Source organism: Dufourea novaeangliae, unplaced genomic scaffold (assembly GCF_001272555.1).
Source record: "Dufourea novaeangliae isolate 0120121106 unplaced genomic scaffold, ASM127255v1 scaffold75, whole genome shotgun sequence".
Lineage (NCBI taxonomy): Eukaryota > Metazoa > Arthropoda > Insecta > Hymenoptera > Halictidae > Dufourea > Dufourea novaeangliae.
Genome location: NW_015373946.1, coordinates 267,231 through 294,490, shown reverse-complemented (window position 1 = coordinate 294,490; position 27,260 = coordinate 267,231). Strand labels below are relative to the sequence as shown.

Here is a 27,260-nt window from a genome sequence, read left to right as displayed (position 1 = left end):
GGAAAATATAAAAAAAAATACAGACGGTTCGTTTCGTCGAACGTTGCACCACTTTGCACAACACGATGCAACCGAGGAATTGATGTGCGACCGTGTTGCGTTCACTCTTCAGCCGCCTACGACGTACCATATTCACGGACTCAATTGATTTTGACGATTATAGCGACCTGTTCTCCCCTCAGCAGCATTTGCGGCACGTGTCTCTCCAAGGTCTCCCGTTTTCCCTCGATCTTCGTCACGACCACTTTGCCGGCCCAGGACTCGTCCTTCGTTGTCGCGCTCGGCGCACCTAATGGATTAGGATACATTTGAAGAAAAAAAGAAACAAAAAGGAAATGGAAATATATTTCAGACTGTCTCGATCGTGATTCACTAACACTGGGGATCTGTTCTTGTCAGTGTCGAGGAGCTTTCGAGCACTCATCGAGGATTTACTGTATTGCGCCGTGAATTGTGACGGTTCTTCTTATTGGAACGTTTCGTTTCCGAGTGCTGCTCCGCAGTAACAGACTTATATAACGTTTACAAAAAAACAACTGGACAAAAACACACCCCAAGTGTCTTTTTCCCGCGATATACACTGATTTCTCGATTACTAGAAGTCTCCCTATGGAACCAATCAAAACAGAGTACACAGAAGCTAAGCAGAGACTCGGTTTCGGACGAAAAACAAATTTATGAGGGACTGAAAATCTTTCAACCTTGCCATGAATTCTCCGAAGTGGACCCGAGCACGTCACACTCATCGAGATATTACTGTACACTCTAAAGTCCAATCGACGATTCACGGAAACACGATACCGAACAGGGGAGATCTAGTTTCGCTGGGACAAGCGAGGAGCATCGAAAAGAAAAAAAGCATCGAGCTTGACGTCATGGAGAAACCGCGGTACAGAGAAAGAGAGAAAGAGAGAATGTCGACGAGTCACGAGGTAAGTCTCGAAAGGTTGTTTATGTGCTGGCACGTGTCCGGCGGGGCTCGCTGTCTTTCTCTCTCTTTCTGTCGAGGGGAGGAAGAAGGGCGTAGGGCGATACGGTTAGAGGCGAAACGGGCGAGCCCGCGGCGAGTAGTCGCTGGGACACGTGTACTCTCCCCCAGACATCGATCCTGGAAGTTGCTCTTCAAGGTCGCTCCGGGCTGCCACCCTCGCAGCCGCCTCGTATCAACGACCTCTCGACCCCTCAGGATATCCTAAAGTACGTCAGTAGGCCAACTAACCCTGAACTCGGTGTGCCGAGCGATTACTGTTCTCTTGGGGAGGGGCGATAGAGAGGGGGGAGGGGGAAATACCCTTTTAGACTCGGCCGAACGACGCAGAACCGTCATCCCTTCCCCACTCTATTTCTTCCCTGGTTCTGCTTATTTTTCGTCGCGTTTTTCCCAACCCCGCACGAATTAATTAATCTTCTCCACCCTACCCCACGCCACCACTCCCGCGACAATAAAAACTGTTAAATCATTTTGTTGATTTACGAGCTCGTCGGTGTAAGTTAATCGAGATTTTTATCCTGGCCTGGAAAGAAGGACCGATATTATCGAGTAAATCTTCGGACAGATAAACGTTGGAGCTTGATGACGATGTCGCCGTGAATTATCGCTTATCCCCCGAGTTTCCTCAGGTTGGCGTAATTACTTATTAACAGCACACATGTTTCGTATATATAATGGTCTACTGTTTTTATTATATTACGCACAGTAGGCCTCCGAAGGTACAGTAAGTCATCGATCAGTGTTTGAAGGCTTCTCTGAATATTTAGACGCCATCCCCATTTTCTCGTTAAATTTGGCAAAATGAGATCGTTATGAAGCCGTGAAAAATGCGGTTCATAAAAAAAAATGTCTCTAAACAGCGGCCCGTAGCAGGCACATTAACAATTTAATTGGATTATTTAAACACCGTTACAAAATTTTCGCGTAAAATTAATATCATAGTGTAATTTAAAGCAAGAGCAACAACCTCTATTAACTAAACGCATATATACTTTTCATGATTTATACCCGAATGAAAAAAAAGAGAAATAAATGGTGTCTGGCTACGTACGGCCACATTTCACTGTGGCAGTCAACGGTTGACCGCCCGGCCGTCAGGAGCAACGTCGCGCTTTCGTGTCTCCATACCAAAAAGGTTTAACAGGATTCTAAAAAAAGGACGCTTATAGTCAAAGGTGAGAGCCTTCGTCGACGAATTGTACGTTTGTTCGACCGAAGATGCAATTGCGGTCGCACGTGCGGACGTAGCGTAACCTCACGTGAATGAATGAAAACGTGTGTGTGTGTGTGTGTGTGTGTGTGTGCCAGGCGAGCGCGCAGGGTTGCGGCCGTGTGTGTAGCGGAACGAGGCAAGGGAGAAGGAAAGAACGAAACGGAAGGAAGAGGTGCGCGCGAGCAGGAGGAAAACGGGAGTAGTGGAAAGAGGAGGTGGAGAGGGACGAGGAAAGAGCTCCTGCGTTCGGGTACTGGGGAACGAGAGAGAAAGAAAGAGAGAGAGAGGAAAAAAGGGGAAACGAGCGAGGCACATGGGCCTTGTTGTATCGAACGTAGCAACCACTACGTAGTCAAGGTCGGTCTTTGCCCCTAGCGTAAAGGGGGCGTCCTCAGGATGTATCCCTAGCGATACAACGACCCTATCTCTCTCTTTCTCTGCTCTGGGCTTTCGTGCCTCTTCCTTTTTCGGTGTAAATAAACTCGGCAAATGCGACGTGTTTGTTCCACGCCCGTACCACGGGGGATATCTGAGATCTGATTTCGAGAACGAATAAATTTTCCGCGGTAATCTGACAACGATACGTAATTAGGTTGTACAGATTAATTCGTGGCCTTCTTTTGTATAGATTTGTTGTTTATTTACAAAAAAAAAAACAAAATACTGTTTTATGAAAATAAAATATCATTACAAGTGTTTAAATTACATTAAAAATGGAAAAAACGATAAATCGGCTCAAGGTATTTTTCGGAAAACCCACAAAGCCGATATGTCGGCTCTAAGTACTGAAAGGGTTAAACAATTTCGTCGTTGTGCAATGTTACGTTTTGAGACCAAACACTAGGTGGCCGTTTTACGGTGTTATCGATCGATTTCTCTCGTAAAACGGGGGTGACGGAGATACGCGCCTAACGTGTTCCATTGACACGGCAAGTAGTAGGAGTCATTCATGGTCAGACGAGCGTACGAAGGACTAAATTGGATTCGCCATTGGCTCCAGAGGGGGGCAGTACGGCCCGAAAGCGTGTCGCTCTACGCCTATTGATACCCTGAGCGCGCTTTATTGAAATTCTGGACGCGGCATGCGCGTGCCCCCGCGCAATAGCGTCCATTATGTATAATTTAAAAATTTCCACCGGCTGATTTGTATATTCCGCGATGGGAAACCGTTTCGAGGCCGATAAAAATGGACACGCCGAAGGACCGTACCACGTGTAACGGCGGTTCTCTAAATCGTTGACCGTTGGTAATTAACCCTGAAACGGATGACTGATTGCCCCTGTCAGTTTCGTATTGGCCGTGTGTCGTACAACCAGCTCTCTAGGAGAGGGGGGGCTGGGAGAGGGCAGTGGTTCGTTACGCGTTCGATTACGTTTCGAGAAATTACCATGACCAGCGAAGAAACAGGTCTTTTCCGTATCGAACGAATCTCTTCACCCGTGAGATATATTTCTCCCATAAGTACTTATCTCTTACAAGTCTCTTACAATATACCGGACTATATGCTACTGCAGGAAAACACGAATTCAAAAAAATCTATGAGAATTTTGCAAAATTTCGTATTTTTACATTCCTTCATACATGAAAATTCTTTTAATTATTTTCCGAGTCTGTTTTTCTTTTCGTGTGCCGTTCGTGAGTTTTCATCTCGGTTATCCAGGCATAATGTTTAGAAATTCATTGGGTGGAAGGGGGGGGACTTGCCTTGGACGGAGGTACAATTTTTCTATTCTCAGGGTCGTGTGTCGCGAGCGCGCGCGTGTCCCCCAACTGTCGTCTGTACGAATTGCCACCGCGTGGACGTGTCGCGTCGCAAAATGTCGGAGGTTACAGCTTTCGATCCGCCTTTTTATAGACCCGTATTAGCATCTCAATGATTTCTGAATCATCCGCGGATATTTCAAGCGGAGCGCGCCGCGGGCTTCGATACACTCTACAGAACAACAAATCTCAGCGGTGATATAGAGTGAGAAGGTTGAAACGATATGAGCCATTCGGAAGCCAAAGTGACCAATCACCACAATTTTTGTACTTCTACAAACTTTAGCGTCAAAGAACTTCATTGACGGTTAACCCTTTAACGCCCAGACCCTTAAATCGTTATTTCAAAATTATGTCTTGTTATTCTGAAGTCGAAAATATCGATATTGAACCAACCTATTAAAAAAAGTTGTTTAATTTATTTTTATCCCTTTAATACCCAAACCTCTTTCGGGAGTAGGGGATTATTTCTCGCGATTAGTTCATAATGAGGTTTAGCACAACGATAGAGCTTGGAATTCCGAAGCCAATGATATTTCTTTCAGCCGCATTTGGCGATTAGTTTATGAAATATTTAATGTTTAGTCCAGGCGAGCCTCCGAAGAACTGATCGAGGATTACTGGACTGAATACTGTGACTACCTTTCGCGTGTGTATGCATGCGGTATAAGAAAGGAAAAGTGAGATATTATACCGAGGGCAGGCGCTTTCCTCTTGACTTTACGGGTCCAAACCTCGAAGCAGTCCTCGAGCGCGAGGTTCCAGTGCTTGTCAAAGGCAGCCACGTATGCCTCCACGTGTCCCCTTATGCCAACCGCGTTCCTGGTGTAGACCTTCGGCAACAAAGGACGAACGATTATTCCTTTTAAATCGACGACGACGACGGTCTCTCTCGTGTGTGCTGCGCGTCGTGGCGATTCGACCGTGTTCCAGGTAAAGCCGCGTTCTCGGCGGAACGAGGAGGATGAGGAGATGGGACGAGAGGAGACGAAGACGCTGAGAAGATCTTCTTCCCTCTGTACCCTCCCCCTCCCCCTTCGTCTCGTTCCTGATCTCTCGAAAAATAAGTGCACGGGAAGAGAACGTAGCACGCATCTCGATCCGCCTATTCGAGATCTCGTACGTGTCCGTACTCGCGATGAAGAAGACACACCGCCACGTACTGGTTCCTCCTTCTGTCGTTGATCGATGACTCCGAGCCACGGAGGGGGAAGGACACGGGGCGATGGGCAATTTTTTGCACGCACCCCGCCAGCAACACATGCATAATTTGTACGGTCTAATTGTACGGTTTTTGCAAGAGGGAGGGAGAGAGAAACGGAACGAGGGGAGAAATGGTGAGACCATTAGCGGCGAGGAAGCAATCGCGACAAATTGCGGGACGCCGTGACACTGACGGGACCTACACGCACCGACGAAAATCGTTGGATTTTGGTGAGCTTGGAAAGCGTTACGGGAACGCGTCTTCTGGAACTTCTTTGTGAAACAATTCAATCTACAGTAAATCCTCGATCAGTGCTCGAAGGCTCCTCGGTACTAATTAGGAGAGGTTCTCAGGTGTATGCTGATTTTTCATTGAACTTTAGCACAGTGATAGAGCTCGGAATTCTGAAGCCAATGATATTTGTTTCACCCGCATATGGGAATTAGTTTATGAAGTATTTACTGTTCACTGCCGAGAAGACTTCGAACACTCAACGAGGATTCCCTGTATATATCAGTGGTCGCCAAACTCTGTCAGGATAGGAGCCATATATCGCCTATCAGAAATTACTCGAAAGTCTTCTATTGAAACGGTACTAAATTGTGAGTTAAAATTAAATGTTTTAACGTTCTGAAATCGTCCTATGCCGTTTTTCACTCGTTGCACATTTGACAATGTTTCTTTTTTACGTGTATCACAATTATATAGAATAATTTCCATGCGATTAAAAACACGTAGCCATGTGGCAACGGTGGGAACGAAAGGGTTAATTCGGTTATCCCACGGGACATCTGGAAACCGTGGAAGAAATTGTTTCGAAGAAAGTACTGTCCCCCGATGGTGTCGCGAGGCCGCTCACGCGAACCTGCCCATTTTCCGCACGACAATTGCATTAATGCGACAGCGAATAGAGCCCCGTTGTTTGTCGTGTAGATACACACAGCGAGACAAGATAGCAGGCTGATACGCGGAAGTGCAGCGCCGCGTGGCAAGGCCCCCTTCAATGCCTTTCGCACTGATATATACCCGCGCGGCTTTGTCGCAATGAAAACTAATTGCGTGACTACGACTCTGACGCGGCGGTCTCCTTTCCTCTCTCTCTCTTTTTCTCCCTGGCCCGAGCACTGGCTTGCTTGCTCGCTCTCACTCTCGTTCCACGCACACGTCCATCTCACTCTGCTCTTGCCGTTTCGCTACAGCGCAGATCTTTCAACGAGTATCGATCAACTTTTTTTTATTCGATCTTCTTTCACCTGTCGAATTATCGAAACGTTAAAACTTGTATTCGTAGATTCATGGTTTCTGGGATCGTCTTAACACTACCCGATATTGTCGGTGAACGAGGAGGGGACAAAAAGAACTAGGAACGGAGAAGCTTTATCTTTCCACCGTGTTACACTTGTATTTTTGTTCTGTAAAACAAATATTTCCTTGTTTGTATGCCTGCTTATTGTTTTCATCGGTATTGTTTGTTTGTCTGGTGTCTTTTTGCTTTGCGTTTTGACGGCCAGTTTCTACGAATACACAGGGTGCCTCTGAAACTTGTGTATCCTGACGATCATACTCGGCTTTCGTTAGGTGAAAATAGTGTAGGGGAAGGGCTTCCTACTACTTGGTAAATTTATTTCAAGTACTGAAATAAATGTTAAATTGAATCTTCATTTGGTAGGTATAAATTTCAGTAACTCCCGAAACCAAGTACCTGGAGACCCTTATCCTACACCACTTTTTCCCTTGTACAATCGAACACAAGGTAAATCTACGTGAAACGATAAGTCGAAAATATAGAACAACATTTTTTTTCATTCGAGACTTTGTTTTCGAGAACAATCGGCTTTGAACGTTAATCTGACACTCGTGCGTATTCGTCCATACTAGACAGTAGAAACGGGAAGCAATGAACAGACGCGCTAGCCAAGTCATCTCATGCGAATTTTCAAGGATTCCATTCATATTCGTGAATTTTCAAGGATTCCATTCATATTCGTGAATTTTCAAGGATTCCATTCATATTCGTGAATTTTCAAGAATTCTATTCATATTCGTGATTTTTCACGGATTCGGAACGTTTGTCACACTGAAATGTTTTGTCAGCCGTGCGCACCGATCGTCATTGACACACGCGTGTGTCATACGCGTGGAAACACCGTTGAGGGGGCGAGGTGGGACGTGGTCGGTGGTGACGGCCGCCACGGCTAGATGTCGATTCTAGGAGTCCTCAAGATTCCTCCGAGGCATTATATCCTTGCTGGTCCAGCGGGGCCAGGATCCGTCTATTAAACCGCGAAGGACAACGCGCGTTCCTAGATATATTCGCTCAACTCACTTCGACTGCGATCACGTCACCCGAAATACAGGTGACAAATACATTGCAAAGAGGGGGCTGGATTATTTAAATATCATTACGAAATTTTCTGCGTAAAATCAATATCGCCGTTGTAATTTTAAACAAGACCAACAGCCTCTATTAACCGAATGCATATACTTTCGACAATTTTTATGACAACCCTCGGAAACTATACTCCACCTGAGCATATGTAAACACCACACTAATGCGAATTGGGATTTTGAATTTCTTCTTAACGGAATAAAAACAAATTGAATCCACGTTATATTTTTTATGGTGAAATTACCTCAGAATTTCAATAGTAATAACATTACTATTGGAGTAAGTGATGAATAATTTGGTAACTATGAAACATTTCTTATAAAGAAATGGTCAATTTCAAAACGAACAGACAAAAGAACGGTGCAAATTCGCACCAACGTGTGGTTAAGAAACGAAATAAAGTACGTCTGACTACGTACCACTTTTTTCACTGTGCTAGTCAACTTCGAGAAGCCTTCGAATATTCATCGAAGATTTACTGTAGAGAGTTAATCGTCGTGTCGTGGATCGAGAAACGATGAGGGCCCCACGGATCTAGAAATCGAAGATCGTTCGGGCTGAACCATCAATGTTCGACACGCAGGACTCGAATCAGACCGGAAAATTCAGTGGACGGAAAGCGACTGTGGTCACACCGGCGGATCAGTCAGTTTCGGATACCGATTCATCTCCGAATCAACTATCTAGAAAAACAATATTAACACTTCGCTGACGGTGAGGGTTTCTGTGTTTGCAAATATACAACGGTGTTCGAAAAATATTTAGAAAATAAAAAGAAAGAACCGTCGAGCAGCAATAAAGAGCCTGGGATAAAAGAAAAATCGAAATCGACGATTACACTTCACCCATACGTTCTATTCGTTTGATCTTCTCTTTTTTTCTCTTCTTTTTTTCACGTTCCCCCGTTACGTAACCGTTCATTATCCACGGTATTACGTCGGAACGCGTCGAAATCGCGTATACAAGATGAGACTCGTGCAGGAAGGGAAAGAAAGATTCTCCGTTGCTTTCTTTGGCAATTTAAGATGCAGTCGAAGGCCGTAAGATCGATCGATCGATCGAACGCCTGTGATAAAAATCTTCTTTTTCCGGATGCGCCGACGCATCATCGAAGGCCGGAGATTAGGATCTGTTCACCCAAGGACGCCTACGGCGGTTTCGCGAAGCGTTTCACGGAGAGAGAGAGAGAGAAAGACGCGAAATGGAACTCGCGCGCGCACGATAGTAAACACGTCACGCGATCGACGTGGCGAATGAAAGTTAATGAAAGTAATTAATCGTGAAACGCGTTCACCCGGCGCTCATTGAACGGAGGGGAGGGGGATCCGAAAGGAGGTTTAATCAGGAACTCGATTCCGCTCGTTGAGAATATCGAATATAGCACCGGGCACTTCCGCAGGAAGATCAATTGTATCAATTTAATGATTAACAGTTTTTTTTCCTTCTATTTTTCTTTTTTCGCCGACTGGGTATGTGAGTGTGTGTGTGTGTGTCCAGATGCTTTAATATCGAGAGGAGTCACGGATCTCGTACGATCTCGGCTATTAATCCCTGAAATAGTCGCATTCAGGAAATCACAGAAATGGGATCTCAAGATACCTCGATTTACCGTTGAGGCTCCTTTCCCCTTTGGCGATCCGAAAACAAAGGTGATGTTTAAGAATTTTTCGTTAAAGAAAGCAACATATTATACATTCAAGTAAATGAAAAAAATATTTGTTATAACTAACGGTCAGGAGATATTATTTACCGTATATTCTTTGCTTTCTTTAAAAAAAATTCCTGAGCGTCACCTTTTTTAGAGAGCTAAAAGGGAAATGGGAGTTAAGGGTTAATCGAATCAAGCGAATAAACTAGTATCGGAACTCTATACAATTTATTTCTAGTGGTACTTTTCTGCTTTCGTCCAGGATTGTCTTCATATTCGCGGACGATTCCTCGAACCAGGTTGTTTTTATTTGGAGTCGCTCGGAAAATTGACTAGAATCGACTTCCTGCTTACGTTTTTCTCGCGGGCGGCTAATTATGGAAGTCGGAAGAAACGAGATCGAAAGGGGTCTGGGGGACAGGAAGTGAATTTTTCCTGCTTTCAAGATTCGATTCCGCCGAGACGACGAGCATCCCCGCCAGGTCGCGATTTCTCTTTGCGTCTAACGAACACGAAGAGAAAAGTTCGCCGTGAAACGCACAAAGGACCTTGCCCCGTTGATGTGTTTCACCGACCGCGAGAAAAACAGGCGACTCCGCGGGATCCTTTGTCGGTCGATCCGATACACACACGATCCAGAAACGTCTTCGCGTGATTTCATCGAATCGCTGTGTCTCTGACTCACACGCACACGTACACACATCCGTACACATACGATGTTTCTGTTTCCTTGTCCCCTGGAGGAGAGAAAATGCTGCTGCCTCGAGTCTCGATCGGATTAAAAACGCTTTGATACGCGCGTCCTTGCTTTCCCGTTACGCAACACAAATGAAACAACGAACTCATAGTTGTAGATTTTTCCTTAACCCATTCGCATCGTCAAATCTGTTAGAGGAATCGTATCTAGATATTCAAAAAACATTCCGCAATTTTAAAACATTTCAGACTATTTTACGACGAAAAAGGACGGAGACTTCTGTCTTCCGTTTGGGCGGTCGGTTACGACAGAGAAACTAACAAGCATGTATCGATCTTATGGGAGCGAAAACATTCCTCCTAGACTGGTCGCAATACCACCTTCCCCCGCGATGAAGTAGCGCTAGTGGCCGTTTACACTACTAACCCCAATTTTGGGTGGTGGAAGGGGTGGGGGAGATGCGATCGACGAAAGAGTTTTCCATATTCCACGCGATACGAAGGGTGAACACGCGCGCTGTTTTCCCTTGAGTGGCCCCTCCCGAAATGGGTTCTTTTTCGTGAGACACCCGGAGCTTCTTTCTCTCTCACTCTGTTTTTTTTTCGGACCGACCCTTCGAAACGAGGAAAGGGGCGTAGGAACGAGAAGGGCCCAGGCCTGGTTTCCATGGTGACGAGTGTTGACCCGAACACTTAGTCGTTCTCCTACTCCTTCTACCGCCTATCTAGTACCTTTCGGGCTTTTCCAGCCCCCTCGTTTCACCTTCGAAGGGCTCGACGCGCACGTGTCCCTCTCTCGGTCGCGAAAGTGTGTCAGCCGCGTGTGCGTTCGGGGCAGAGAGAATGCCAGGAGAGGGGAAAGGGAGGAAGGCAGAAATGGCGAGGCGTGGGTGTTTACGGTGCCGCTTTCAGGACAACCCTTGAATTTCCATCCTTGTCTGGTGTGACCGATGTAAGACGAAGAGAACGTTGGACACGTTGAGAATTGTCTGTGCTCGCGTGCGCCTCCTTACGTCGACGCTTTCTCGTTTTCTTGTTGTTCCCGCCTTAGGAGTCGTTTAGAAGAAACTATACACGTCAGTTTTTTTTTTTTTAATTAGAATTTTGACATTCTTAGGTTTTCGTAGTGCATGTGTCGTCACCTTGTTCAACAAATGTTATAATGTTGTGTGTGAATCATTTGTATGTGAAGTAATAGAGAAAAAGAATTCAAAAAGAAATATGTTTTCATAATAGTTAAATAATCTGGGAATGAAAAGGTGAACACGTTGACTGCCACAGTGAAAAAAGATCGTACGTAGCCAGACACGCTTTATTTCGTCGTTTAACTATCAGAAACCACACACACACACCAGTGCGCGAATTTGCAGCAGCGAAATAATTGTCTCCTCTGTTTGTCTTGAAATTTAGCGTTTCTTTATAACTAATATTTCATAATTAGTAAAATTATTTCTCGCTTACTGCAACTATCACCATTGAATTCCTCAGGAAATTTTACCCTGAAAACTATGTTCTATGAGTTCAATTTCACTCTATTCTCTTCAATCGATCATTCAAAATCCTAATTCTCCTTAACAGGGTGTTCACTTACGCTGAAGTGGGGTGTGGTTTCCGTGGGTTAAGCCATGAATCATCGAAATTACATGCGCTTTAGTTAACAGAGGCATCTCGATCTCATTTTTTAAATTAAAATTCCATATTAATTTTGCGTAAAAATTTCGCAACAGTATTTAAATAATCCAGAGCCCCTCTTTGCAATGTTTCCAATCACAAGTTATCTTATAGGTGGCGGTCAACGTGTTCCTTCTATGTGTGAAAGTGAAGTTATAGAAACACCGCGACCCACCTTAACTCGCGTCCTGTTCTCCATGTATTCGTAGAGCAGTCCCAACGGGCCCAGGTAGTTCTGCATTTTTGCGAGGACGTTTCTTCCATCTAGGATACATGCTCGACCATATCTTGTGCCGGTTACGGGTTCTGCGGCACCATAAAATACCTTCGTCACTCGAAAAAGTCGATCGTTCCAAGCGACGGTCATTCGATACGAAACATCGAACGTGCAAAATCTACTATAGGCTAAAAGTTTAGATTCTGTACCTCACATTCAACGAGACGAGTCGGTAAGAATAACGAAAACATTCGCGTGCTAAGTTAGGTACAGTAAATGTTCGATGAATGTTCGAAGGCTCCACCATGGGGGAAATAATGGGGAAAAGAAAAGCACCCATGGAGGATCCCTCCGTGGATTCAGTTGGCAGCTGAACATTCAAGGGCCTTCGGACATTCATCGAGGTTTTACTGTAGATCGTTGGTCCCGTTGTCACATGGAAAACCACGACCAATTTTGCGTGGTCGGAAACAACGAAGGAAGATGTGAAAATAAGTATCGATCACTGCGATAAATACCACGCGGAGGGGTTGCATTTTACCACCGGTCCGAGATAGTTATCAACCTAACGATTGGACGTGAATGTTCGGGCCATTATCACCGACCGATTTTTACAGGCAGCACATAACTGCCTGCTAATAAGAATTTATTATGTCATCGATTCCCTCGGTTCGACAAATCACATCGTTCATCCTTGCACGAAGCACGGAGAAGAGCCGAGATAACATCATCGCTTCTAGTTTCCACCGTCTTTCCGCGCGCGCGATCGTTTTTGCCGAGGCGTGTACGAGTCATTGCGCATATACGTACACACGGCAACGAGGACACGATGTCGATCCACTGTAAGACCGATCCCATATCATACGGAATAATTTCGTGAATGAACGATCCGAATTGAAGTCCGAGTGACTCTGTATCCCTCTACTTCCACGCATCAACCATGTGTTTTTTAATTTATTTAAAATTCAAGTTATTGCTGAGACACCGTTTACAAATTCATAAAGTGCTAAAATTCTGTCCTACGATAACTGCTCGACAGCAGTTCAGAATTTCGAGCGTTAATCGGATGATTTACACTGTATCTCGTCGTGAGTACCGAGTTAACGGCTGCGGAGATGCGTGTCATTCGTGGTTCTATTAAAAAGAGAAAAAAAAAAACATCACCAAATTGCACAGTGGCGGGGGCTTTGGGAGGATAGGTTCGGCACTGTCTGCCGGCGTGGCGCGGAAAGAGGAACGACGACGCCGCGCGGAGAGTTACGTAAAGGCCTCTCCGACCGCCTATATACACCACGCGCCAGTGTGTACGGTGCACACACTTACTGCACTTATTTCGCTCGTTGGGGACGGTTGGTGGGGTGGATACACACACGTACCAAGCGCGCGCGTACTTACGCTTCGTCCAAGGTAGGCCAATCGGTTCGCGGGACTCGTCGTCGCGTCGCCCGTCGATCGCGAGAGCTATACGGCACGCTCGCTCGGGGAGATTCGACGTCGCGAATTGGCTTTCTCCGATAACTTTCATCCACCTTAAGGTATATAACACACTCGATTTGCGCGCTCCCCCTGCCACCCGAACCGCTATGCCAGAGCTCCTAGGCTCCGCTTCTTTTCCACCTTTCTTTATTCCTTTCCGCGTGCACCGGCGGTCGCTGGCGCGCGCGCGCGCGCACGCCACTTTCACTATCGTCGCGATCCAATTCCACTCGGCGCGAAGTCGACTAGCCTCCCGCTAGACTCTGAACGTCCAGAGTATATATATATATATGTGTATGTATATATGTACGTGAATTTTTCGACACGTCAGACCCGTGCGCGTGCGTTTTGGTTCGTCGGACTACGACGATTTCTAAATATAAAAATGCGAGAGAGAAGCCCACCGAACGAGAACCACTAACTAAACATCGCGCCTGAGCGTGTGTGATCTCGTCCAGCGTCGTTTGGTAAAAATACATACAACGTGTGCGCCTCTTCCTCCCCACCTTCGAAGGGTACGGTTGTGCGTGTGTACTGTCCTCTCTGCCACCTACACATCGATGACACCACATCCCCCACTTCTCTGTCCTTTGTGCGCCGCGATAGCTGGCCCGGTGAAATTAGAAATTGCCTCGTTTACGGTACACGCGTGGCTAATCGCAAATACTTCTTTTCCCTTGTATAGTACGTACGTACACTAATCGTGTGGCGTAGTGGTTCAACTATGACATCGACCCTGTGGGTTTATCTTGAAAGGTGAACACACAGCTTTCGCGAGCCGATTATCGAAGTATGCGAGGGAGGGGAGGTGGGTGATTTAATGGGTATAAACAAGGAAGAAAGTAGGTACGGATACTCTGTACAGACACCGGTTGTCTCTTCTCGATCCACCTTGGAAAGCCTAGCTGCCGCTAGTCAGATTCTAGGATAAACGATCGGGCAACACGTTCGCCTTCGAGCGACAAGGTGGTCCAGCCGTTAAATCGAACGATCATTCCCCGTGAGGTCATATCCAAGACTTATTACTTATGCCACACCCCCGCACTCCTCCCCCCCCCCTCTGACAACATTGAACCGTATCGACATCTACTCCACGAGTGTGTTCTGCGTATTGTTCTGTCTCTTTTTTTGTTCAGTAAAGGGTACAGACGAACGAGCATGGTAACAGTGGACCCAAAGCACATTGAACTTGGTATATATCGATCGATAGGTTCCTCAGAGAAAGCTTTCCTGTTGAATTGCTGTCACTTTGTGAACTGCATTTCGGGCCGAGCTTTCTGTGCGTGGAACCCTCCAATAGTGGGGATGAGGTATTTAACGTGGAAATCCTTCCGAGCAGTTATCGAGAATTTATTGTCCCTGGAAGAAAGGGTTTTCTTTGACAGGCCTATCGATTGATATGTAGCAATTTGGTTTGGGAGCCACTTTTACTGTTCTTACATTTAGGGGATTTACACCTAATGAAGGGAAAGGATCTAAGGAACTATACCCTTTTCTCGTAACGTAACCAAGGAATGCAACGTGTGTAATATATCCTGTCGATTCGAACGAAAGCTCCACGGCATATTTACTCGATGCACGAAAGGGTCGCGCACCTCCGTCGTCGTTTCACGATATTATACGTACATCCAGTCGCTTTCCACTGTCGGTTCCCGTTCGCCACGCGAGGATGGCAATCGGTCCGACCGATCTAGCGCGCTCGAGAAACGCGAAAAAGAGGAGGAAGAAGAGGAATACGCAAACGGGGCTGTTCGATCCACGCTGCGATGATTTTTTTTCTTTACAAGCCTTCCACCCCGCTAGGTTGGTGGTTTCTTCGAGATCGTCGCTACTATACACCGGCCCGTGGCGTAGATGAGATAACACAATGACTATGCAGATACGTTTATGCATTTATAGGATATTTTAACACGCAAAATGCAATAAAATAGAGAATTTAATAAAATTTAACGATGTTTATATATTACTATCAACGTAACGAGACATTTAGTACAGGAACTGAATTTCTATTTGATTTTCATGTTTATAAATTAATGCCTATAATTCTGAATTTGCATAAACATCCGCAGTCTAGTGATGACGCTCCAGGTGGGTTCACGTGTGTTTCTACCCGCGGAGAAGAAAACCGTTAGAATCGCGACCGCGTCGGGAACGAATGGTGCAGGCTGCGCTAAACGTCCCTCTAGTGTTTGTATAACCCTTTCGATCCTCCTGGAAAATCTAGTCTACGAAGGTAACCGTGGAAATTATCGTAAAAAACGTTGGATCTGTCTGTTTTTCGCCTACCACCTGACGGTAGCTTAATCATCAATTATAATTCAATTCTATTCTATATTTCATAATGCAATTACTAGTTGTCTTGTAGTTGGCGGTTAACGCGTTAGATATAATTCATTCGGTACCTAAAGCAGCGTGTCCTCCCTGGCCAGGGCCAGGATCAAAAATCATCGATAGCACTCGGTCCCCCCGACCGGCAATTATCGTATCTCCCCCTCCCTCTTCTGTATCGGAAGGGACTGTGTACTCCACAGAGTCGGGGCGTATAACCCAACCCGGTGCAACGTATCTCTCACGTGTTCACCTGCAAAAATGTTTACCGTGCGTGCGAAGGAGCACTTGGTCCCAAGGAGGAGAGGATCTCCCCCCGTTCGCCAATGTGCCCGGGGAAACGAAATATCGTGGAGGAGAAGAGAAGCAGGGGAAAAAGGAGTTGGTAACACGGCCGAAGAGGAGCGAGAGCATGAGTATAGAAGGAGGTGGAGATGGATGGAGAAACATAGAGAGAAAGAGAATCTGACGAGAGAACGAGATGGGAGACACACAGTAGTGGAAGCAAAGAAGAAGAAGGAGGAGGTGGAAGAGCAAAGAAGGTGGAGAACGGGGTGGAGAGAGAGAAAGAGAAGATGGTAGGAGTGGGAGGGAGGGAGGGAGATAGGAGGAGTAGGCCTGGTTGTACCCGCGGATGATCCCCAGGTTGAGTCGCGCTGGGTTCAACGTCCTGGCGGGCAGCGCACCCGAGAGCCGAGGCAGAGGCAGGCAGTCGAGCAGCCACCAGACCTCTCTACACATACATATACATGTATATATATATATATGTACATGTACATGGAGGTGCGCTCGCAAACATACATACACATACACACACCGTGTACACTCGCGCACGCGACACGTAGGTCTCTACGATCTCCATCGCGTTGCGCGCACGCGTTCTCCTCTGCAACACAACCACGCGTTTTTTCGTCTGTGTACACAGGTCCCTGTGGTGATGTGTTTGTGCTCGCCTGCACATCTATAGATACACAGAGAGAAACAAGCTCTGTGTGTGTGTGTGTGTTTGTGTGCGTGCGTCTATGCGTGCGAGGAAACGCTGCTTGGCTGGCTGTGGCTTGTTCACTCCGCGAGTTTGCTTTACGCGAACTATCCGTAGGTACTGTTACTTTTGCGACCAGGCCCTTTCGTGATCCCTTCTCGCCCCCACCCTCCGTGCCCCTCCCTATGAGTCGCTCGAATCGTTTTCTTTCCGACACGTAGCGGACGAACGACCCAGAACACGCTTTGTCACCCACCCACGCATTCGAGATGATTTCGAGATGAATGCAATTGTGTTTTATCGGTTTTCGAGGAGGTAGTCACTGTCCCATCCCCCCCCCCTTCCCAGCGGCTCTTTCTCTAGCCGTGGGAAATCACGCGCGAATGACCCCCGTCAGGAGGAAAGCTCCGCTGTAAAGAGGCTCGGTGAGATTCCAGAAGAAAGGAGAAATCACTTTTACCCCAGAAGCGGCGAATGACCGCGTGCGCCGCTGACGAAGGGGGAGGGGGGTGGGAGGGAAAAAGTAGATCGGTCTGGCGTCCGACGTTGAGTTTGTCGATTTAGATACGGGTCTAGAATCAGCTCGATCCATTCCTTTGGCCTCTTGTCTAGATTCGGATGACATCGATGGGGGGACTGTCCTTCAGTTCGTGGGGGGTTTCATGTGTGTTTCCACGTATGTGCACTGATGTGCAATCTCTGCGACGGTCAGGTGAAAATCTCGCGTAAGGCAAGGGTCTTCTACCACGAATTAACATTTGGTTCAACATGTATTGAAGGAATGTAGTATATATTTATTTTAGTACTTAAAATTTACTCTTTCCTCTAGCGGAAACCAAGTTTGCTCGTACGAGGGCGAATAGAAGATTTCGCGAACAAGTCGGTTCAGATGTAAGAGACCCCCTCCCAAACGCGTTCATCGATCAGCTCCATGTATACACAGTCCCCGTCGACTAAGGGTGGAAATAACGGACGGGGGATCGCGAGGTGAACCCGTGTGAGGTGTGCACGATGTGGCGGCGGCGTTTCGACTTCGGTAGGGTGAGAGAGAAACGCTACCGTTTCGGCGTGCTCGATAGTCATCTGTTACACGTTGGGATAGGTCGAGTGCGGTGGGTACGTGCACCACCACCACCACCACCACGACGTACGACGGCCGAGGAATTGGATCGTCCAGTCTAACGGGTGTCGCGTTCACCGTCCAACGAAAGCGCACGGATGAAAGCATCGACGGAATTGCGTACGAATCCGTTCGACCTTCCAGGGATATACTTGTTGGATTCCCCGAAACGGGGAATCGAATGGAATACTTTTAAAAAAATGAATGACAAAAATGTGAACCAAAGTCAGTAGGTGTCTACGTTGGTTATGTAACAATACTGTAACAAGAATTTCGTGCTGGTTTCTCAAGCTATCTTGGTGGACCAGCTGTAGTAATGACCACCAAGTACCTACAATGACTGATCGCGAGATCGGACGACAGTAGACGGTCTGCGTTCTATGGACAAGAGTTCTGGACGAATAGCAGATTTTGCAATTTGGATCTCGAAAAACGTTCTCATAGTGTGCTCCATCCAAGCTGGATCGCGAAGTATGTGGCTGAACCAGAGATAGGAAAATTCATTGTCTAGATAAAAGGGGATGAAATCTAGATCAGATAATGAGACTCACGAACTAAACTTAAAAAAAACTACCCCCGTCATTTTTAATCGTTTATACGTGGAAATTCCATTTTTTTCGTATCATAAAATTTATTAGATTATTCGATCTAATTAATTGTTTGAATCTAACGATGATGCCCGTAGACTGCTTTTCACTATGCATTATTCCAACAAAATTGTGCCCAACTCTGGGCCGAACCACGGAACCAACGGGGAGAGGCCCCAACGTCGACCCACGCGCAATAAATATCCGCTGGGACAGCACGAGAATCAAAGGGAAAAACATCGGCCGGCAGGCGCACACACACGACGTGTATTCCGTTACTCGGGGCGAACGACTGCCGGCGGACTCGGTGCTCTGCTGTTGCACGCCGCCTTTGTATCGCGTTTCTGCCACCCAACGAAACGGTGCGGCATGCTCTCGTGGCACCGCCGCAGGCGTTCCTTGTAGGAACGCTCAGGGATCATCCGCGAGCTTAGAACTTTCCGTCCGCGAAGGAGGAGGCGCCCAGAAGGCGTTGCGACGCCGTCAGAGATCGTCTTCACTGTATCGTTCCCTAACCCCGTTTCGCGGCATGTCGTTATCGAGGAGAATGAATACGTACACGTTGGGCTAGGTCAGGGAAAAATCGTCTGATTTTGCGCTCTACGAACAGTTCTTATTGTTGTTCCAACGAGGAAATTCTCGATAGATTCTCAGATATCCCCGAAAGGGTTCCACGTAACGAAAAAAATGGTGGGGCAGGAGGGGTTCTGGGGCTAATCAAACGGCGTTAACCCTTTGATCTTATAATATCGTGCGAGGCTCGTGATAGGTTTTACGGACAAAAATATGGGAAAGACGTGTAATCTTCGGTGAGATTTCGAAGGCTCCTCGGCACTGACAAGGAAACGTCCCCAGGTGTAACATTTTTAATGTTTAGCAGTCTAAAAATTCAGATCGATCGTGTGATCTCACCGTACATTTAACCGCTGGTGTGAATCCGGCTTTATCCGAGCCGAACACAAGAAACACGTGTCCGGCTCGTTGTTTTTCATTTCCAAGCGTATGGCCCGATATCGGTCCATCCGAGCGAACGGAACAATCGTCGAGTAAAGTGGCACGAGCGCTGTGTTGTCACGCGAATGGAATCATAAGCCAAAGGGTTAAACAACGATTGCGATCGCGGTTTCGAGGTGAGTCTGTTGGCCGATCGTGAAAATCAAGAGTTCCGGCGAAACGTGTTCGAAGAGGCCGGAACGATGCTGAGGAGAGCCCCGCTCGAGGTCGACGTCCGGACGCAACAAGTGCTGCTGCTGGTGCTGCGACTTCTCGGCTGCGCCCCGCGATCCTCTTCCCGATATCGTTTCTGGCCCCGAGACGACTCTGAACAGTGCCACCGGAACGTTTTCCGGATAAAACTGGCGCAGCGGCGGCGTCCCCATTTTTTTCCCTATGATCATAGCTAATAATAATCGACTATCGGGGTAATTCTTGGTGGGGTTCACCGGGTGGGTTAAAACGATGATCCCCAAAACGAGGGCAAACCTCTCGGGGTCCTCTGGTCCACTTCTGGAGGGATCCTGCGAACGGGATGTTGAAGGACCTCGTCGAGGTTACGCGATGTGTCGAACGGTGGATCGTTGCTGGGGCACCACGGTGCAAAATTTTCGGTCTAGAAGACGGTCAGTCCGGCGCACGGAGCCTCGGGTTGAGTCCGAGGTCGACGCCCGGGCGCAACAAGTGCTGCATTACGTACATATACACCGCTACACCCCCCCCCTCTCTCTCTCTCTGTTTCTCACACACTCATACAGTCCCAGCAGGCGCGAGCCCCTCGCTCCACCCCCTTTGAAAGAAGCCCTCCTCCTCCCTACTTTCTGCTCGTCCCTCCACACGCTCCTTCACTCCTCTATCTGGACTCTCTTCTTTCTCTTTCACTCTGCTAGGCGGCTTTCCACACGATGTCGCGCGAGAGAGGATCGCCGCGGTGGCGCACCAGAGAGCCCTACACACATACACTCCACCGACCAGAGAAAGACAGAGATGGACGTATAAAAGAGAGACGACGAATGCTCAGCGGTGGCGGTGGCGACGAGTGGCACAAGCACACGCGCCCGTGCACACACCTCCTTCCTCTCTCGACACCCCTCTTTTTCTCTCTTTCTCTCTCTCCCACTCGATGTTTCGCGCGCACCAGCGTCGCCTGTAAATATAAAACTGCACTGGGTCAGGGATCCGTGATTTATCGGCTGCCTCGTGTAATTGGCTGCCGGCCAATAGATACATACCCCCGGGGTATCCGGTGGAACACACGAAGGGAACGAAGCAGCGCAAGCTCCTGTCCCTACCGTTGTTGGGGTGTCTGTATGTGTGTGCCTGTGTGTGTGTGTGTAATGCACACACGTCATTCTGTGCGACCAACCCCTCCGTTCTTCTTCCCTCTCCTCCTTTCTTTCCATCGTTTTCCCTCCTGTTTCTACTTCGTCCTCACTCACACTCAGTCTCTCTGTATGTAGCCTCTTTCGCTGCTGTGCGTGCGCGCGACACCGAGTTGACCATCCCCGCCGCCGAAATCTTGACCGCATATACACCCGGTCGTTCAGCCGCGCTCGGTACACCGGGGCGCGCCACTTTCACTGAAAATCTAAGCGAACCCCGAATGTTGGCACCGTGTCAGAATCACGGTTAAGCAACAAGCGGCTTCGGTCAAGTTTCGTCCAGGAGTAGAACGACCGAGACGGGACCAGCCATTCAATCGGTCCGATAAAATCGGCCGTCGTTTCGTCGATGATCCTTCTCTCTGGTTTGTAGATATTAGTCTCTTTGGGATCGATCATCCCAGATAACTATTTGCGTGCAGATTGACAGCAGATATCGTGACCAAATCCATAGCCAATCTGCGTGGAAATTGTCTACAGCAGATCCTGCATCGAATCGGTAGCCATTCTGGTTATATCTTTTGATCCCCGTCCGTTTTCCAGAAAACGAACGTCTTCCTTCGTATAACGATTATCATCTATCGATGCTGGAGCGTGTGAAATCCCTTGGTACCAGACGCAGCCAAACGTTGCTCCCCCGTCCACGGGACGCCTCTTGGAATAGAGCGATTTGTTTCTACGAACAGGTAGGAAGATAAGAGAGCGAAAAGTGACGTCGTATCGGCATAACCCTGTGTACGGATTCGTAGCTCGAAGGCTTCCGCGATTGCGAAACATTTCGGTAGACCTTCTGGCCGTCGTGGATTCCACGATGTTTACACAACGCCGGCCGTTGCGCGCCGCAGGGAAGGTCTCGGCGAACGCCACGGCGACATTAGATATCATCCGCGGCACTGACGCGGGGGCACGCGATAAAAAGAGGAGGAACAACGGCGAAGAAGAAGGAAACAATGAATAGAAACGTGCGTGCGCGCGACCGCGGGGTCTTCCACGAGTTGACGCACTTTCGCGGAGGTTAAATTCCACGGGGGACTGTGTGCGCGCGCGAGCGCGAATAAACGCGTGTGTGCGCTGCAGAACGGCCCCAGCGAGGGCACGACTACGACGACCTTCGTGGTATCTGGTCGGATCGTAAATAAAGTGTGCCAATATCTAGGATATATAGAGTCGACCGGGCGACTACGCGTTTGTTCGCGCTATTAGCGCTCGCGAGGGGAGAGGGGCGACTGGAACAAAAAGTACGCGATCGAGGTGATTCATTCGAGAGAATCTCGCGAATACGGAGCGGTCTACCTTCGACACCAGGCCACTCGTTCGACTGCAGCCGATTTCATTGAGGTCGCGTGTACACGCGCAGTCACTCGAGAAATCATTCGGGGCACCGCATCGGGTCAACCGAATGAACCGTGTTTCATCACGGACAGTTGACTTACTTTTTTCTTCTTGGTTTGCGTTTATGTGAAAATCACCATGTCGAGGTAACAGGAGGAAACGGTCAACGATACGATTCCATGTTATCGTTGCGACTCTATTTTTACCGGACAATTCCATATAGGATTCCTATGGAATGCACCGTGAGAGGTGAAAAATAGAATTCAGTTGTCCGAGGAATTTTGTTCTGAATTGTTTAACCACTGCCTGTATAAAAATGAATAACCATGATCAAATGAATACCGGTACGATAAATGTATGAATCGATAAGTTGAAATTTATGAGCGAGGTCGATGAGCGAAGCAGTTTGAGAACCGCTGCGCTCTACGGCTTTGCGGAAACTCTAGGCTTGCTCAATGAGACATTGAGAAGCGATAGGCAAATGTTTTTGTTACCTAAAAACTCGTCGGGGCTTTTTTTTCTTCGCCTGGATGAATGGGGGACCACCCTAGGGCTCGCGCAGTCTCTCCATTCTGATTCCTAGTATGTGTGTGTATGTGTTACTACTCGGTTCGTATAGTTAGCTACCGTAAGCGCATTGAAATTTGACACCACGTGCGAGTTATCATGAATGAAACCGTGACCTCCCGGCAGCGCGGGAGGGTTTCATGGGGTCGCCATCTCTCGTCGAGCATCCGAAGGTTCCCATCGACTCGGGTAAAATAACCTCACTTTTTCCGTAGCAGTAACAACGAGACCAAAAGTGACATGTCGAACGTATCCGTAATCCTAATCGTGTCCTTACCTTGATGAGGCAAAAATCGACGCCTCGAGGATTCCCCTTGTTCTACGTTGCTCGTCGTACTTTTCTTCTGAAATAACGAAAGAAACGGGAACAGAGAGTATCTCGGTTAAATACATGTAGCACGAGGGAACAACACCGGTCCCCGTGGCAAATACGCACTTTGGATTGTCCGGATAAACCCGAAATTACGGCTTCGAACTTTGAGATATTATCGTATAACGGGGCCTTCTTTTTCGAGAGCGGCACCTTCGTCGAATACAAAGCTTTCATCGGATCGAATTTTTCACTCTTCGCGTCCAAGCTCTCGTCGGACGTGGTGCTATCGTCGTCTGCCATGTCAGAACTAACCGTGTTCCAGCTTTTGGCGCGCAATTGCAATTTCGTGGCATCGCTCTGAAACCACGCGTACTTCACAGTTAACTCGTTCGTTGTCGACACCGTGAATCGAAACCTGTAACGTTCATCGTCGATGAATCGATCAAACTTAAATTGCACACGATCATTGGTCGTGTCCTAACAGTACGATTGATTGGGTGGCATTGCGAATGATTGAACGCACAAGTGACAATGCTTGAATTATCGAAGAATCATTCTCTGCTTGTGGAGCAGCGTTGCTCCGAATTACATTCGACCAGCTAGCTGATATTCGAATCGGTGGGGGATAGAGGATGTTAACCTCCTCGGAACGATAGAAACTTTCTTTCGCGGCTGAGGAGATTACGTAAAGACAGCGGCGCGTAGAAGCTGCATAGAAATGCAGCGGCGGCAGGAGAGTGAGGTTACGCGCACAGGAAGTGAAACAACCTACGAGCCAGAAAGAAAGTTTTCACTCGGTGTTTTCACTTTCATGGAAATGCCAGCGTTGCCTGTCGTTCCTCCGTTACACGCTATACTTAGGCGAATCAACGTCCGATATCGTCGGGGATCGTGTCGTTTTGCATCGCCAAGTCGAACGATCGGGCCCACGATTCGCCGCGTCGTAATTAAACGAAATCGGGCTCGTTTCTCGGTACCTATCGATGATCACCGACCAATCGATCGTGACGGGCGTTCGAGGAATCCATGGCTCGAAAACCGACGCGTTCCGTGCTACCGGAGAAAGTAACTCTCGTTTTCTTTTTTCTTTTTCTTTCAAATGTGTGATTATGTTTTCAGTTGAACGGAATTTTATGTATATAAAAACAAAGTCTATGTTTGTTTGTTTCAGGGAACCTTGAGTAACGCATAGAACCGAACAGAGAGAGACAGGTCTGCGGAGAAAAAGGAAGAAGACGAAAAGTGGGGACGTTTCGGAGGTGGTTTTGGATGTTAGAAAGCGCGGGGGTGGCTAGAGAGGCCCCGCCGCAGGGTACGGGTCCCGATGCCGGTCCCCGTATCGCAAACCCTTACGCTAAGCTCCACCCTCGTGCCCAAGGAGGAGTCAAACATGCCCTTCATAGACGACGAGCTACTTTGGTGCCCTGACAATGACGGCAAGATGGTCGACTTGACGCAGTGTCTTCAGGTTGGTACAACTAAGCTTGCGTGCACGATTCGTGCGTTCGAAGAAATGACAGCACGGAAAACGTTAGTAGAAACACAACACGGTCCGTAACACGAGTTTCCTATTCTACTAGGAAAGCAGCACAGGGCAGTCGGTAGAATTTTCCCCGATGGAATTAAGCGCCCTGGTGGGAACGCCGGGTGCTCCGAACATGCCGGCAGAAGAGGGCGAAGGAATGGCCGGTGTCACAGGGGAGGAACCCTTTGACACGTTGGACACGTTCCTGAGGGAACTGCAAGCCGATTTGGCGGAAGCCAGTCAGCCCACGTCTACCACTTCTTCCGTAACCTCCTCCTGTAGGCGGCAAAGGTACAATATCGCCGCCGCCAATCCCTTGTTAGCAGGTGAGTATTACAACTAGATCAATATCTAAATATGTAACACGTAAATCATGTACGATCATATGTTGCCGTAGAAAAATTAGCAGCCCCTTCGTCGCAAGCGTCTCCATCCTCTATTTCCTACGCAACGAGGGCGGAAATTAAAACGGAAAACATTCAGCCTGAAACCAGCAAAGGTAGGACATACTTTCCATTCCTGTTCTTTTCGAATAGGTTACATTTCTAACGTGCACACAGTTTATCGTACATAGATAAAGTGGTTCGTATGTTCTACATTATCGACCGCGTATTGTTACCAAAAACTTTTGCCATTGTCGGAGATTCTCGGTCGATAATGGTAGGCCACATCATTACCGATCCGTCGGTACATGAGAATTGCACTCTTGGTGCATGATCGACCAGGTACTAATTTACCTCGGGTCGGTAAGAGCGAACGACACGCGAGTCGAGTCCCTCGCTCGGGGGAAGTGGAACTACTCGTGGTATTCGAACAGTGCCGATTCGCAACACCGAAAGGGAAACCGGCCAAGGCCTCGCGAAACGCGACCAGACATCCGCGTTAGCAATAATTGCGCCTGCGTTCTTGTGCCGACGCGAAGGAAAAAAAATGGCAGTCGCGCTGCGCGACAGCGTGCGTGCGCTGGCCACGTACATACTTGCACGCGACCACGCGTAACGTGTGTACGACGCGGCGGTGGCCCAATTCTTACAATTTACAGCCATGTCGTAACGGCCATACTACGCGGTCGTACGCGCGATTTCGTGCGACGATCGCTTCGCGTTCGCCGCTGCCGCCGCGCCGCGTGTGTGTGCGTGGGAACAACGTGCAACGACCGTTCGTCGTCGTCGTCGCGCGAGCGGGTAGGAGGAAACGCATTTGCGCGCGACCTTACGGCTTACGCGACGCAAATATTATGCCACATCGTCGCTGTTGCCGCCGCGCCACTTCAGGTGTCGTGTTCTAATAATTCGAAACGTACCTCCTGAACCGACGACGACGGCGACACAACGAAGGCTCGCGTTCTCGCTCACCGTACAGACACACACATTTATGTCCCTCTTCCCCCCGCGTTCGTGTCTCTTTACAATACGTATCGTGTGTACGAGACACCGTTTAAGTGGTAACGACCTTTTGTAGGCCGCCGGGAGACTCTTAGCCTTTAACCCGAGCATTTAAAACTATCAAAGGGGCGGACGGCTCTTTATGTCTGTCCGCCGCGGTGCGCGACGATAACACAGCAAAAATTACAGCCCTCTCGAATAATGGGACGGACAGAAGTCTATAGGAACAAAAAAAATTAGATTCAATTCTTCCTGGATCCCTCATTCGTTTGTAGCCAGTTTTCTATTATGCCGTTGCCACCAGCGAAAACACACAGACTCCCGACGATTTTTCCGTTGGGAGTTTGAACGGTTCGCGGTGAAGTTGGGCGACTCCACCGACCCGACCGCAGCGCCCCCCACCCTCCTTCCTATCCTAGCGACGGCCAATTACGGGCCCGTTAGAACGCGAATCGGAATGGGTGCTCGGCCCGTTGTTCTTTTCACATTTTTAGAAAGCGGTTGGAAAGTGAGAAACCGAACTTTCTAGCAAAACTATTATAAATACAGATCAGACCTATCTTCCGACGGGTGAAATATCGACCGAAAGAAGTGTCTTCGTTCGGGGGTGGAACATTTTCACGACCCAAAACGTAGGGTGGTCGTGACGTAACCTGCTTCCGTTTTGGTCTGTCGATATGGAAGGTTTCCCGTCGAGATCGTGTTACACAGCCCCCCCCCCCCCCTCTCCTCCTCGTTCTATCGTGAAAATATTCGCCGTGTACGCGTTTGCATTGCGATCAAGCCTGGCGAATGAATTCTGGGTTCGTGTCCGTGAACCATCCGAGAAAACGAACTCGCATATGTAGTATACTCTCGCGTGCACTTTTGCTCGGTCTGTCGGACTCCGACTGTCTCGAGACTCTTCGACACGCATCACTTTCGCCGTGTGCATCCTGCGTAACCGACGGAGAAAAAAAGACGTGGATTTTCACGTAGAACCTGTGTGCTCCTCGAGTGATATACAATCGGCGATATTCTCACGACGCAAAATTACACAGGATTTCCCCGAAACGATGGATACGGGTCCAAGTCAGTCGGATAAATCTCTTAATTACAGTAAATTCTCGATAAGTGCTCGGAAAGATCTCTCCGTTAAATGCTCCCTGCTTCATCCGCCCAGTAACTGCTTTTAATTTTCGCCGGGCTTCCACAAAATAGAAAGTCTGAGAACGTTATCGTTACTCTTTCATCGCAATTTTCATTCCAGACACATGAAAACTGTACAAGTATTTTTCATTTCAATTTTTTCTGTTCAAGTAACTAATCACTGTGTGTTCTCGGTTAACGGTGTTTCAAAGGATTCAGATGTCGAATTAAATACAACGGTCGAATTATCGATACTCTCGAGAGGATTTTTAGTTTCGAAGCGGGTGAAAATGTTGGCTCCGGATAATGCACCGCGCGGAACAACCAAGGGGGACTGTACGTGCATTTCTTT

The 27,260-nt window shown here is 47.9% G+C and overlaps 2 protein-coding genes across 3 annotated transcripts in view; one reads left to right on the top strand and one right to left on the bottom strand.

Moving 5' to 3' along the window:
* LOC107186060 (U7 snRNA-associated Sm-like protein LSm11) lies at nucleotides 1-23,170 on the bottom strand. The gene is made up of 5 exons (XM_015573857.1): nucleotides 22,994-23,170; nucleotides 22,835-22,901; nucleotides 11,749-11,879; nucleotides 4,660-4,798; nucleotides 1-289 (listed from the first exon to the last, which is right to left on the bottom strand). The coding sequence occupies exons 1-5, from the start codon at nucleotides 23,168-23,170 to the stop codon at nucleotides 141-143; spliced, it is 663 nt and encodes a 220-aa protein (XP_015429343.1). The 3' UTR covers nucleotides 1-140.
* A 1,024-nt stretch (nucleotides 23,171-24,194) lies between these two features.
* LOC107186042 (ecdysone-induced protein 74EF) overlaps nucleotides 24,195-27,260 on the top strand; it is a 115,552-nt gene continuing 112,486 nt past the window's right edge. For both annotated transcript variants that reach the window (XM_015573838.1, XM_015573837.1), the window contains exons 1-3: nucleotides 24,195-24,338; nucleotides 24,451-24,721; nucleotides 24,793-24,894. In XM_015573838.1, the coding sequence (XP_015429324.1) occupies nucleotides 24,195-24,338; nucleotides 24,451-24,721; nucleotides 24,793-24,894 (517 nt within the window). The remainder of the gene's footprint in view (nucleotides 24,339-24,450; nucleotides 24,722-24,792; nucleotides 24,895-27,260) is intronic.